Here is a 13,478-nt window from a genome sequence, read left to right as displayed (position 1 = left end):
TTTTTTTCCTATCACTGGGAGCCTCTCCTGGCTCTGAAGAGGAAGGCTAGGCTGGCCAGTTGGGGACTGTGCTCAAGGGTGGCTAATTGAATGAGTTTACTCAGAATTATGAGTGTGGTCTAAATCAAAGATCAAGTGGAAGATCAAGTACGATATGGAAGCACAAGGGTCATTAGGCCCAAATGTCATTTGACAGATACTTAAGGATTTACCTTAGGTCAGTCATTGGGCCAGGGCCTTACTAGTGAATAAGGCAGAATCTCTGCCTGGAATCAACAGTCTAGTAGACATTTAGGCAAACAGGCAAGTATAAAATGTGCTAAGATTAGGGAGCCTGGGTTGCTCAGTCAGTTAAGCGGCCGACTTCAGCTCAGGTCATGATCTCACAGCTCGTGAGTTCAAGCCCCGCGTCGGACTCTGTACTGACAGCTCAGAGCCTGGAGCCTGCTTCAGGTTCTGTCCCTCTCTCTCTCTCTCTCTGCCCCTCCCTCACTCGCACTCTGTCTCTCCCTTTCCCAAAAATAAATAAGCATTAAAAAAAAATTCTAAAATATGCTAAGATAAAGTGATCCGGAGGATGCTAGAGAGGCATATATTCAGAGGAACAGTTAGCCTAATGTTGGTAGATCAGCTTCTCTAAGGATAGGACAATAAGGCTTTTGCTACTTGTTAGGATGAATAAAGATGCAAGAAAACCTCTCACATCTGTTGTAATGATGACCAGATAAAACAAAAATCATACTTTTCCATGGGGCTGTTGGAAAGCAGTGGATGGAATAAGAGCTTAATGAACTAAATTCTATAGAGATGTCTGGGTCTAGAGGGACAAAAACAAATCACTTAGGTCTAACATCCCACCCCCAAGGTTGTTAAGAAAGCAGCAGTAGAGAGAATACACTAACTCTTGCACATTCTCGTGGTGCTTGGATTCCTGAGCCTTGCTGAAGTCAAATACAAAGGTGAACCAAAATGTTCTGAAACTATAGACCATTCCCCTCTAACTCAAATATTGACAAGATAAAGAGCTCAAGCCTTTGCAGGAGACCAGGAGTTGGGCTAATTGCAAGTGAACTCAATCTAATTAAAACTATAGCCTAGCACCAGTTCAACTCAAGTTTTGAAGGAGTTCCTCACTTAATCTCCATTAGTTCCTTTTTTTTCCCCCCACCATTTCCGGAATAAAAATTAAAATTATGTAACATCCCCAAATGTAGACAATATAACGCATAATCAAGAAAAAGCCAACAGAAGCAGACATAATAGCTGAACCAGATATGAGAATCATTAGATAAGAACTTGAAAGTGACAATTATAAATTAGTTTTAAAAAATATATACAGGGGTGCTCATTTCGGCAGCACATATACTAAAATTGGAATGATACAGAGAAGATTAGCACGGCCCCTGCGCAAGGGTGACACACAAATTCGTGAAGCTTCCATATTTTTGAGGACTTTAAGATACAAAATAGATGAACATAAGGGAAGGGGAGCAAAAATAATATAAAAACATAAAGGGGGACAAAACATAAGAGACTCTTAAACATGGAGAACAAACAGAGGGTTAATGGAAGGCTTGTGGAGGGGGGATGGGCTAAATGGGTAAGGGGCACTAAGGAATCTACCCCTGAAATCATTGTTGTACTATATGATAACTAACTTGGTTATAAATTTAAAAATAAATTAAATAAAATGGTTATACACACGCACACATATATACAGGGCAAGATGGGTGCAGAGAATTTCAGGAGAAAAATAGAAACTCCTAAAAATGGACATTCTTTAGAACTGAAAAATCTAAAAAATTCATTGGATAAGTAGTTTTATAATAAACTGAACACTAGAAAACAAGGTATCAGTAAGTTTGAAGGTAAGTCGATAAGAATTATCTACTCTGAAAGCACAGGGAGAAAAAAATGAGCAGAGCATCAATGAACTTTGGACAGGGTCAAGTGATCTAACATACATGTATTTTGGAGTTCCAGAAAAGAAGAGGAAATGTGACAGAAAAAAACTTTGTTTTGAAAACATAATGGCCAAAAAATCTTCCAAAATTTAAAACATCAAACCACAGATGTGAGCTCAGCAAATTTGAAGAGGGATAAATACAAAGAAAATTAAATCCAAGTTCACAGTATTCAAACCGTTGAAAACAAGGATAAAGGAGATGAGAATAAGTAGGAGTTAGGCAGGGGTGGTCAGGGAACAAGTGAGATTGTTCTAGGCAAAGGAGACAACATATTTAATTCCCAGAGCAATTCCTGGTTTCAAGAACTTAAAGAAATTTGGGGGAGTTAAATGGAGGGAATAGTGAGAAGTGAGGTTAGAGAGGTGAGCAAGAGCCATACAGAGGGCCTTGTAAGCACATTAAACTGAGAGAAATGAGAAGCAAAATTATATCCTGTGTAATATAATCAGGTTTGTCTTTTAAACAGTCACTATATGGCTACGATATGTTTCAGTTAGAGCAACACAGATGGAGGCAGGAAGAGACTATTACAGAAACCCAGGCATCAGAGAATGTTGGAACTTGAGATGTGGCTGTATAGATGGAAAGTTACAACGAAGGGGATCACATTTTGGTTTGGTGGCTGTTCCTAGGTCCTGTAGGTGCTAAGCTGAACAGTCAAAATCTGAGCCAAGATCTTCAAACCCCTTGATGCAAAATTCTGTCCAGGTGTCTGTCTGTTGCACCTTTTTGATGATTTAAGTGAAAAAAAAACAAAAAAAAAAACAAAAAAACAAAAACACACTTTCATCGGTTTTTGCCTTACTTGTAGCATTTGACATTTTATTTCATGTTTAAAGTCCTTAGGAAACAAGTTTTGTGTCCTGCTTCAGGGCATTAACCTCTCCAGCGCAGCAGGCTAAACCTGATTCAATCTTTGTATTCCCCACAGGACCTAAAGGAGAGTACCCAGGATTTAGCAGGATTTTAAAAATGTATAGGTTTTATTAACGAATGACTTTGCAATTCATATGACAGGACTAAGCACGAATAATCTTACCCAGACTCAGTGTTTTACTTTTTTTTTTTTTTTTCTTTTTACCGCCTTTTAAAGACTTTACTGCTAAACCTACAGTCTTGCCCCACCCCGCGCGGGCCTTTGCGTCTGACGTAGTCACAATCCCGATTTGAACTACCAATCCCAGAATGCCGCGCAAAGAGCCGGGTTCTACGGGAGCAGCGGCGTGATTGGCAAGCGGAGGCGTTTCCTTCCGGTGGGAAGGGCCCTGGAGGCGGGGACTAGGGGGAGGTGTTTGGACATTATTACCGGGTTGGGCGGGCCCGGTCTGGGAGGGGTTTGTGGGTGAGCCCTGGGTCCCCCGCCCGCTGAGGAGATGGATGAGGACGGGCTTCCTCTCATGGGGTCAGGCATAGACCTGACGAAGGTTTGTAAACGACCGAGTTGAACTTAGGCGACCTGGGAGGAGGATGGGGAAGGAAACTTCGGTTCCCAGGGACACACCACCTCTCCATATCCAACCCTGTCCCTGGCCCCGGGCCTCTCTGGTCCTGCCCTCGGGAGGGAAGAGTCCCACAGTTCACCTTAAAAAGGGGTCCCTCCTGATCCGTTTAAAGGGGTGGTGTACTTTTTCTGGTCTTTGCTTCCCGTATTAGGAGTCGCTCTACGCTCCGGTTACACGACGGCGATAGGAGCAGGTTGCGACCTCTAACCCTACCTCTTTTATATGGCCGGCAAGTTGTGTGTGTTTATGTGTGTTGCCTTTTATCTGTTAAAGTTCACGTTTGTGAATCCAAAGCGCATACTCAAACTTTGTGGCTTCTGTCATCAGACGACCCACCCCACAGATTAGGAAAACGAGTTAGTGACTATTCGTAGTACTTAGAGTAACTCATATAATACAGCAAAAATGCCCCGTTATTATTATATATAATTGACGTCAAAGGGTTTGCACGGTGTACTTCCTCCTGTACAAATCATGTTTGTTTTTACATGACACAGGTGCCAGCTATTCAACAGAAAAGAACGGTGGCATTTCTAAACCAATTTGTGGTGCACACTGTACAGTTCCTCAACCGCTTTTCTACAGTTTGTGAGGAGGTAGGTCTGGTGATACTGGTTTAATGAGGAGCCTAGAAATCATCTTGTACTTTTGGAGGTGGCAAATGAGTAAAACAAGAACTAGGTACTCATGTACCATGACCTCTTGTCATCCAGTTATTGGGATAACATACCTTAAATCCTCTTTGATTCTATATCATCAGTCTTGCACCCTACCTCTGCTGAATTAATTTACTAGAGGCCTTTGTGCGATAGTTCAGTAAGGCTTATGTGCCTAAAGAGAACAAAAGGAATAACAGGGTTTCACAATTGAAAACATTTTTTTTAATTTTGAAATTTTACATGTTTTCACCAGAGATGTATATTTTTACGTACACATAGTTTTCAGTCTATATTAAAATTATTTTACATTTCTTGATCCAGAAGATGGTTGGGGAAGTAGCCTCGAAACATAACTTCAGTATCAAATGTCATTATGAAAATAATAAAAATACTTCCAGCAAATGACTTGTGAAGTGAGGACTGAGTACCTAGTTTAAGGATTAGATACCAGATTCAAGGAGCCCTGTTTTTTCTTAAAAAGCTAAAAAAAGAGAATGGGGGAAAAAAATGGGAACCCTGGGTTGAAGTTGGATTTAAAAAGGAGAAAGAGGAGTAAAATGAGATCATACACAAGTGAGTCACTAAAAATAGTATCTAGTTCATTCGGTCTTATTTATAAGGTATAGCTTTAGCAAGTAGTTTTTGTTACATGTGTTGTTATTAACAGAAATTGCATGGAGACAGGAAAACTATTTTCATTTGTGTAACATCTTATTTTTGTCTAGTTAACAATCTCTAGTCAAAATCTTTTCTGCCTTCTCACTAAAACAAAAGAAAGTGAACTATGATGATAATCGATAGAGTAAGAGACGCAGTTCGTTATATTTTATCTAAGCACCAGAGGCTAGGCGCTTGCTTCCAGGAGTTTTATCTCCTACTGCTGCTTCTCTAAATGGGATATAGAATTGACTGACTAAAGAGCAGTAAGCCAAGGATTTAGTCCTTCACTTTTTATACCAGGGTAGGGTGGAGAGAGACAATTCAAGGATCGGTAGCAGACAGGAGCAAATACTCCATCCGCATGCTCCTCCTCACCAGGTTAAAAAAATAAAACAACCAGCAAACACAGCTATGAGGGCAACTTGATTAAGCTGCCCTGAGGCAGGGATAGCCCCTCACCTTTGTAGTGCTTAACAATTTTCACTGCCTAGGAAGTGAGTGCTATTTACTGAAGACTAAATCCAATATAACAATAATCCTGTCTTGTTTATTGCTTGCTTATGCATTACCAGAGCCTCCTGATTCACTCTTTAACCCCCTCTGTTCCTCTCTCAACTTTCCCTCAACTGTTTTGAGTATTTCACTATTCCCTAGCTCTTCCCTGAACCCTAGAGAAAAGCTTGTTGACCAAAAACTCATGAAGTTTACAGGTAGTTTATCGCCTTTTTCTCCTTAATGGGTGGTGGTCTAGGGTTGACTCTAGTGACTATAACTCATTATTTACAATTCATATTTTAGCAGTTTGGATATTTATGTCAGTTATAGACTGTTGGCTTGGTGTGATGACAATAACTAATATTTATTGTGTGCTTACCCTGTAGGTATTGTAGTATGAGCTCTACATGCATTTCATCATCACGGCCCAGCCCTGTGAGAGAGGTCCAATTATCTCTTTTTTAGAAATACAGAAATTGAGATGTAGAAAGATTTAAATCATTTGCTTAGTCATTTATTCATTCTTTAGGCATGTATTTGTTTACACAGTATTTATAGCTGTGACTGTTACTCTAACTTACCCACACTCACACAGCTAGAAAGTAACAGACTTGGAGTTCCAGCTCTGATCTAATAACTGTAAAAATCAAAAGCGTTTCACTCTTCTGTTACGTTGCACCTTCCGATCTGGGTAAGAGGCATGTTTACATCGTTTTCAAGTGAGAGACTGCAATGAGCTATTCAAAATTTATTTTTTAGATTTGTATTCTCTTTTTTGTTATGCCATATCCTTTGATGTTATGTCTTTTTCGATATGATATGATATGATATATATTCCAAGGACATAACATATGTATTCAAACATCAAATGCCATTTTTTTCCCTTGAGTTAAGATCAATGTGATTTTTCAAAATGGGTTGTCATTTGTCAATAGCACCTGTTAGACCTGTATTCCTTGTTTAGTTAAAGCCTTAAGCAAGAGCCAAAATGACTGTTTTCCTGAGCAAAATAGGAAACTTAGGTGCTATTTTTTGAATTGGAAATGAACGGGGGAAAAAAGAAAACCTGGGAGTTTTATCGTTGTTGTTTTTTGTTTTTCATATAATCTGGTTTGAACCAAATACAAACTGTAGCAACTTCAATCACAGCTAAACTCAAACTGGAATTAAATTTGAAACAAATGATAAGGGCTCTTTCTTCATCACTAATACTGGTTTTGCAGTTCTCTAATAAAGAGAGGAGTGAAGGGCAGCCTGGGTGCCTCAGTTAGTTGAGTGTCCGACTCTTGATTTCAGCTCAGGTCATGATCTTATGGTTCTTGAGATCCGCAGAGCCCTGCTCCAGGCTTTCAGCAGAGAGGGCGGAGCCTGCGTGGGATTCTCTCTCTCCCTCTGTCTCTGCCCCTCCCCGGCTCCCTTTGCATGCTTTCTCTCTCTCAAAATAAATAAATAAACTTTTTAAAAAAGAAAGAGAAAAGTGAAAAACTTAACTTTTAAAAAATTTTCTGGATACCAGAGTACTTTATAACTCTTCTAATGACTGAAACCAGGGTAAGGAAGAAAGGTTGGAAGCCAGAGAAAGGAAAGTAGTTGAATCAGACCCAAGTTACAAAGTTCTTTCTTCACAAATCCCCAGTAAGCATTTCTATTCTGGACACTACTCAGAAAAATCTTATGGTGGCCCATCGGGTGTGCAAATTTAAAATGGGATGGGGTAGGAAGTGCAATGTAAGTTCTATGCATATCATAGATAAAACTGAGCAGAAATTTAACCTTATAATGAATTTTAAAGTCAAAGGTATTCTGTAAACAGGGCAATCATATGTGTTATTTTGACTCAGACTTGTAACATGTGTAGAATACTGGGTTTTTAATCATTTTTTAAATATTCCAAACTGGTTTTTTTCTAAATTCTTTAAGAATAGGGAAAAATGCTGGGGATTCTCATATAACGTAACAAATTTTAGAGTGCTTACCTTCTGCATCCAGTTTTTAATCCCACCATCAGACTTAACCTTCAACCAAATAATCTTGCTTAAAAACTATATTTACTGCTACAACTTTTACAACTGCTGGGTTTAAGTGTCAGATGAAGCTTAATAAAACCACTGATTGCTTCCCTTTCTGGCTTATAGGAGATAATCGACCCAGTGTGATATACCAAGGGATCCATTATTTTAAAACGTTGTTTCTCTTTTTGAGACCTGGATATGCAAACTGGATATTTTACAAACCTGAAAAACCACAGTATTTTATTTTTGTTTCCATGTTCAACTATTAACTCCATATTTATTTCATCTTTGTTTTTTTCACTTTAATGAAATGCACTTCTTTAGAAGTAGGTGGGTGATAAATCAAGAAATTTTCAGTTTATCTGACAAACTTCAGCTACCTTGCAAATTACCCTGTTGTCCCAAATCAAGGCATTTCAGGTTTGCCTTAAATCCTTATAAAGATAGGAGTGCCTGGGTAGCTCAGGCTCAGGTCATGGTCTCAAGGTTCATGGGTTCTAGCCCCCCATCGGGCTCCGTGCTTAGGGCTCTGTGCTGACAGCTTGGAGCCTGGAGCCTGCTGCAGATTCTGTGTCTCTGGCTCTCTCTGACCCTCCCCCGCTCACGCTCGCTAGCATGTTTTCTCTCTCTCTCTCTCTCTCTCTCTCTCAAAAATAAACATTAAAAAAATTAAAAAAATAATTCCAGATAAATAACATCTATTTTAGAAATTAGATCAGAATAATTTGATACCTTTTTTTTTTTTTTTAAAGCACAGTAGCATCTTAGTTTTTGTGAGAAATGGATTGATTACTTACTAGATTTGAATAACAAAATTTCTGTCTATGCAGTGCCTGGGAATTTTCCATCTTGGTGTGCATATTTTTAATTATATATATATTTTTTTTTTAAGAAAAGTTTTAGGTTTACGGCAAAACTAAGCAGAAAGCATTGAGTTCCCATGTGCACCTTGCCTCCCAGAGTTCACCAACCACAACTTCCCCCGTTATCAACATTCCCATCAGTGTTGTACATTTGTTACAATGTACACTGACACATTATCATCACCTAGAGTCTATGGCATCATGTTCTAACAATGTATGATTCTTTCAAACAATGTAAAAATTCTTTCTTTGAAAGATAGTTACTATCTTTGTATCTCGATTTGGAGTGTTTAAGTTCAGATGCTTTTACTTGTATGAAAACTCAGTTTTCTGTTCTTTAAAATTGGCATGATAATCGTTCCTACTTTCTGCATTTGGTGTGAGATTTCAAATTTTTTTTAATGTTTTTTTATTTTTGAGACAGAGAGAGACAGAGCATGAACGGGGGAGGGTCAGGGAGAGGGAGACACAGAATCCGAAGCAGGCTCCAGGCTCTGAGCTGTCAGCACAGAGCCCGACTTGGGGCTCGAACTCACTGACCTTGAGATCATGACCTGAGCCGAAGTCTGAAGCTCAACCGACTGAGCTACCCAGGCGCCCCTGGTGTGAGATTTCAAATGATACATTGCATATACGGTGTAGCATATAAGGTGGATGCTGGGGCCTTTACAATGCTGGTGATTATTGCTTAAAAGTACATTTATATGGGGGCGTCTGGGTGGTTCAGTTGGTTAAGCATCCAACTTCAGCTCAGGTCATGATCTTGCGGTTCGTGAGTTCGAACCCCACATCAGGCTCTGTGCGGACACTCAGAGCCTGGAGCCTGCTTCAGATTCTGTGTGTCTCTCTCTCTCTACCCCTCCCCCGCTCACAGTCTGTGTCTGTCTCTCTCAAAAATAAATAAACATTAAAAAAAATTTTTTAAGTGCATTTATATATCTAAACAATTTTTAATTCATCTTTTTCTGTATTCACTTTAATCAAACCAATGCATGTATTTATAAATAAGCTAGAAATTATCTCACTTTACAAATTAATTTGTTGTAGGATTTCTGCAGTTACTAAGCTTCTCTATAAAATACTGATGAAATCTGCATAAAATGTAATTTTCATGATTTCCAGGAAAACACTTATAATTTGGAGAATTCATTCATATGTTTTGTAAACCAGTATTTGTATTTACATTAAAGACTTATATGAACAAATGCTAGAAATCAAAGTTAAAAGAAATGAAAGCTTTGAGTGCCATTAAAACTAGATTCTAATGTTGGAACTAAACATTATAAAATAAAAAATTATTATAGAATAAAAAATTGTAGCTTTTACAATTTTACAAAAATTGTAGCTTTTACTTTCTACAATTGTAGATACCAGGATGCTCGTCTTAAAAATGTCTTGTGAAGCTCTAACTACGTTGTGACTGCATTGCAGTTTTTTTTCCCCTCTAAATGTGGGCAAAATGACCATTGCTTGTAGTGTTAAAATTCTGCTTGGGAGTTAGTCAGGATCTTGATAATAACCCAGAAAGAAGTCAGGATGCTGTACATCTGCCAACTGTCAATGGGCCAACGGCCTTGGACTAGGTCACTGAATATAATAATGTTTAGGATTCGGGAGTTTTAAATAAATGCTCTTATGGATCATATTTTATGGTGTTACTTTTACTTGTGTGGCTATGTATAGTGTATATACACACACGGGTAATTTAATTCTACAGAATAACTAGAGCATGGTAAGCATTTGGTTCTGTTTTTATCTTGGATTTTGATGGTAGGTTGATTCCTTTTGCTTTTTAGTACTCTAATTTTTTCTCTTTGTTTTACTTCTTTCCAACATGAACTGCTCATCTTTTAATTTCATCTTCTTTTAATTTTCAAACTTAAAAAATGTAAATTTGGGACTAATTGTATATACTTAAGTGTTTAAGTAACTTATAAAGGCAGATCTTGTTCCAAGCTGTCTTGGGCTAATTTTTATTCTTCTTTTCTATGAAGAATTCCTTCATTCATCAACAAATAATTATTAGACTCCTGTTAAGTATCAAGTACTGCTCTGGGCATGAGGGATATAGCAGTAAACAAAAAACTCTGTCCTGGAAGAAGTTTACCTTCTGATTCCAATGATTGAATATGGCTCTGATGAGTTTGATAAGGCTGAAAATATAACTTTTGCTTATCTGTGAATATAATTTTATAAAGTAGCCATGAAGCATGCTAATGGAGGTTACAAAAATACTTACTTGAGCTCCCATTCCTACTCATGTAAGTAAAAGTGTAGTATATTAGAAAATGACTAATATTTAAACCATCGCGGGTTTGTTTTTTTCAAATCTGCCCTTTGTTAACCCTTGTTAACAGCTCATTTCAGTCAGACTTTGTTCTTTTATTCTGATCTTTCTTTTCCAGAAACTGGCAGACCTTTCTCTTCGTATCCAGCAAATTGAAACAACTCTAAATATTTTAGATGCGAAGGTTTGTATTTCTGAATAATTTATAGTATAAATTTTCTGCATATACCAACTTTCTCAGTCATACTTAACTTTAATTAAATTGGGAATGAATTCAATTTAGCTCCTGCATCCATGAGGTGGTACAGTGTTTTGTGTTTGTTTTTAATTCATTATAATTGCAAAGGAAATGATACTTATTATGAACCATTACCTGAGTCTGTTTAAATATACACATGAATTGAAATTTCTTTCATTATTCTAGTCAACAGCATGTGAATAACATGTTAACAAATTGGGCTGGTTCTATATAGTTCATTTGATGGAAAATTCATAATTATCTCAATAGTAATCATTTGATAACACAGTACAAATTAATAAAAGTTCACATGTCTCCAGAGCAAAATTTGGAGAAAATATCACTGTTTTCTGTATTCAAATATATTGAATGCTAATGAAGAATACCAGTTTTGAGGTCAGAAATTACACAACAGAACTAACAAAAATAGAGTGTTTTGATTTGAAAATGTGCAGGTTTTGTGTTTTCCCTGATTATAAAATACTGGAGACATGAGTATATTTTTGTGACTTTGTCCTTTTTCAAAAAAAATTGATCTGAAAAAATGCTTATTGAATATTTATGAGGAAGTAAAATGGCTGACATCTTTAGCATAAGGATTAGAATGTCTAGGTCGTACTTTCTACACCTTGTGGACTTCAGCCACTATATTTCTCTCAGCACGTTTCTGTAGCTTGGAAAATTTAGGATACCTGGCCTTGGCCATGTTCAAGGTACTCTCCTAGCAGCCATACCTACTTAAAACTATTTGGGCCATAACCACTATGCTAAGTATTGTCATCAGTCAGCAGTTCTCAGTGAACATTGCTGTTTCAGACCTTATTACCATTGGTTTTTTTCATTATTCTTCATTATGAGTATGTGTCTAATTTTAATGTTTGGGCAATTCTTGAGTTAGAATCCATGGTCACAAGTTACTGTGTAGATAAGTTAACTTTAATCATTTCCATAACCTTAATTATTTCCATAACCATAAAATTAATCCCTAAAGTCAGCCAAACATCTGACAAATATCTATCACTGATATCAGAAAGAAATCAGAAAAGTGGGTTGGCGTGGATCTTGCAGATCCAGCCTGAAATATATAACCACTGACAACATACCTACCTTTTGTATATGAAAAATAACACATTTTAGTAACATTTGGTGATAAATGCTTAAAGAAAGAAAAAAAAGGGCTGTCAGTCATTAAAATGTGATGACAAGAGTTTTGTCATTTCCCAGATCGTTCAAATTTAAAATGTGCTGCAAAGGACTTTTTTTGTGTGATTGTTTTTGTGTGTGTGTGTGTGTGTGTGTGTATGTGTGTGTGTGTTGTTTTGTTGTTACAAAGCATGTTTAATAAAAATCTTTTTACAATAACTTTGTGAGGTAAGTTTTCTTATCCCTACTTTACAGGGGAGAAAATTGAGGTCTAGGGAGATTTACAGAAAGTCACATAGCATGACTTAAACCTACACAATCTGACTCCAGAGCCCTTGCTTTTTATTCCTTGCACTAGGATCCCTTACATTTTTTAAAAATAATTCCCAGGAAAAGAAGGGCTATAAGCTAAGTTAGATTAATGATAAATTATTCATAAATATTTTACTTGTGCATGACTTTCACTTTTAAATAGTTAATGGCATGGAGAATTTCAGACACCAAAGATGAGATTTTACAAACCTTATTTCTATAGTTTTAAAAACTTAAGATTGCTATTTAAAACACATACACCTAGGGGCGCCTGGGTGGCTTGGTCGGTTAAGCGTCCGACTTCAGCTCAGGTCATGATCTCACGGTCCGTGAGTTTGAGCCCCGCGTCAGGCTCTGTGCTGACAGCTCAGAGCCTGGAGCCTGTTTCAGATTCTGTGTCTCCCTCTCTCTCTGCCCCTCCCCTGTTCATGCTCTGTCTCTCTCTGTCTCAAAAAAAATAAATAAACATTAAAAAAAACAAAAACACATACACCTAGAAATTTACGGTGTTTAAGCGGCTAATCTTATCCTCATATACCAACATTAATTTTCTTTTCTCAGTTGTCATCTATCCCAGGCCTAGATGATGTTACATTTGAAGTTTCTACTGTAAGCGCCACTGGTATCACAAATGAATCACATTCTGAAACCACTGCAGAGAAATCACAGGTAAGTATTTGAGTTCCAGGAAACACGAACAGTTTGTCTTGGTTAAACCAGATAAACCTAGCAGCAGGTTTGAAGGAAGAAGTTAAATGAAGATGTAAAACTTTGAATAGTAAGATTTTAAACCCCTTAAGATTGAAAATGAGGTTTGAAAAGAAGTGAGCTGTTTTATTGTTATTTTGAAGGGCTCCCTGAAGTTAATATTTTCCTTGCCTATGAAAGAGAAACTATTTATAGGACTAGAAAAAATCTCGAGCATAATATTCTTCAAGATCATTGTGGACATTTTTCCTACATTATTATAATAATTGTACTTTTAAGATGTTTTATTATAAAACCTTTCAAACACACACAATAATACAATAGTACAGTGAATACTTAAATGTCCATTACCCACCCTGATTCTCCAGTAAAGATTTTGTTACATTTGCTTCATCTATCTTGTTTGTCACTTGCTAAAGTGAATCCTGGGCATCATACCATTTCACCACTGTGTAACTCCTTGAGCATCTCTGGAAAGTTCTGGCATTTTCTTGTATCACCACAATGTCTTTATCATACACAGTATAATTAACAGTAATTCCCAAGTACCATCTAACCCCTTGTTACTCCAGGTATGCTCCCGGCACCAGCAGCATGGGCATCACCTGGGGGACTTGTCAGCAACACGGACT

General features: G+C 37.4%; 1 protein-coding gene and 1 non-coding gene across 8 annotated transcripts in view; both read left to right on the top strand.

Annotated features, from left to right (window-relative positions):
* Window positions 1-1,341: 1,341 nt before the first annotated feature.
* LOC122225666 lies at window positions 1,342-1,447 on the top strand. The gene has a single exon (XR_006205282.1). It is a non-coding gene; the product is annotated as a U6 spliceosomal RNA (small nuclear RNA).
* Window positions 1,448-3,233: 1,786 nt separating this feature from the next.
* WASHC3 (WASH complex subunit 3) overlaps window positions 3,234-13,478 on the top strand; it is a 104,642-nt gene continuing 94,397 nt past the window's right edge. For 5 of the 7 annotated variants that reach the window (XR_006205055.1, XM_042947528.1, XM_042947529.1 and 2 more), the window contains exons 1-4: window positions 3,234-3,391; window positions 3,967-4,065; window positions 10,564-10,629; window positions 12,700-12,807. Coding sequence is in view for 6 of the 7 variants with exons in the window: in XM_042947528.1 (XP_042803462.1) it covers window positions 3,341-3,391; window positions 3,967-4,065; window positions 10,564-10,629; window positions 12,700-12,807 (324 nt within the window). In the remaining variant the exon portion in view is untranslated. The remainder of the gene's footprint in view (window positions 3,392-3,966; window positions 4,066-10,563; window positions 10,630-12,699; window positions 12,808-13,478) is intronic. The other 2 variants (XM_042947532.1, XM_042947531.1) reach the window with 2 other exon arrangements.

The sequence above is a fragment of the Panthera leo genome, chromosome B4 (assembly GCF_018350215.1).
Source record: "Panthera leo isolate Ple1 chromosome B4, P.leo_Ple1_pat1.1, whole genome shotgun sequence".
NCBI classification, from domain to species: Eukaryota; Metazoa; Chordata; class Mammalia; order Carnivora; family Felidae; genus Panthera; species Panthera leo.
The sequence above is the reverse complement of the archived record's forward strand: the minus strand, read 5'-3'. Positions and strand labels throughout refer to the sequence as shown.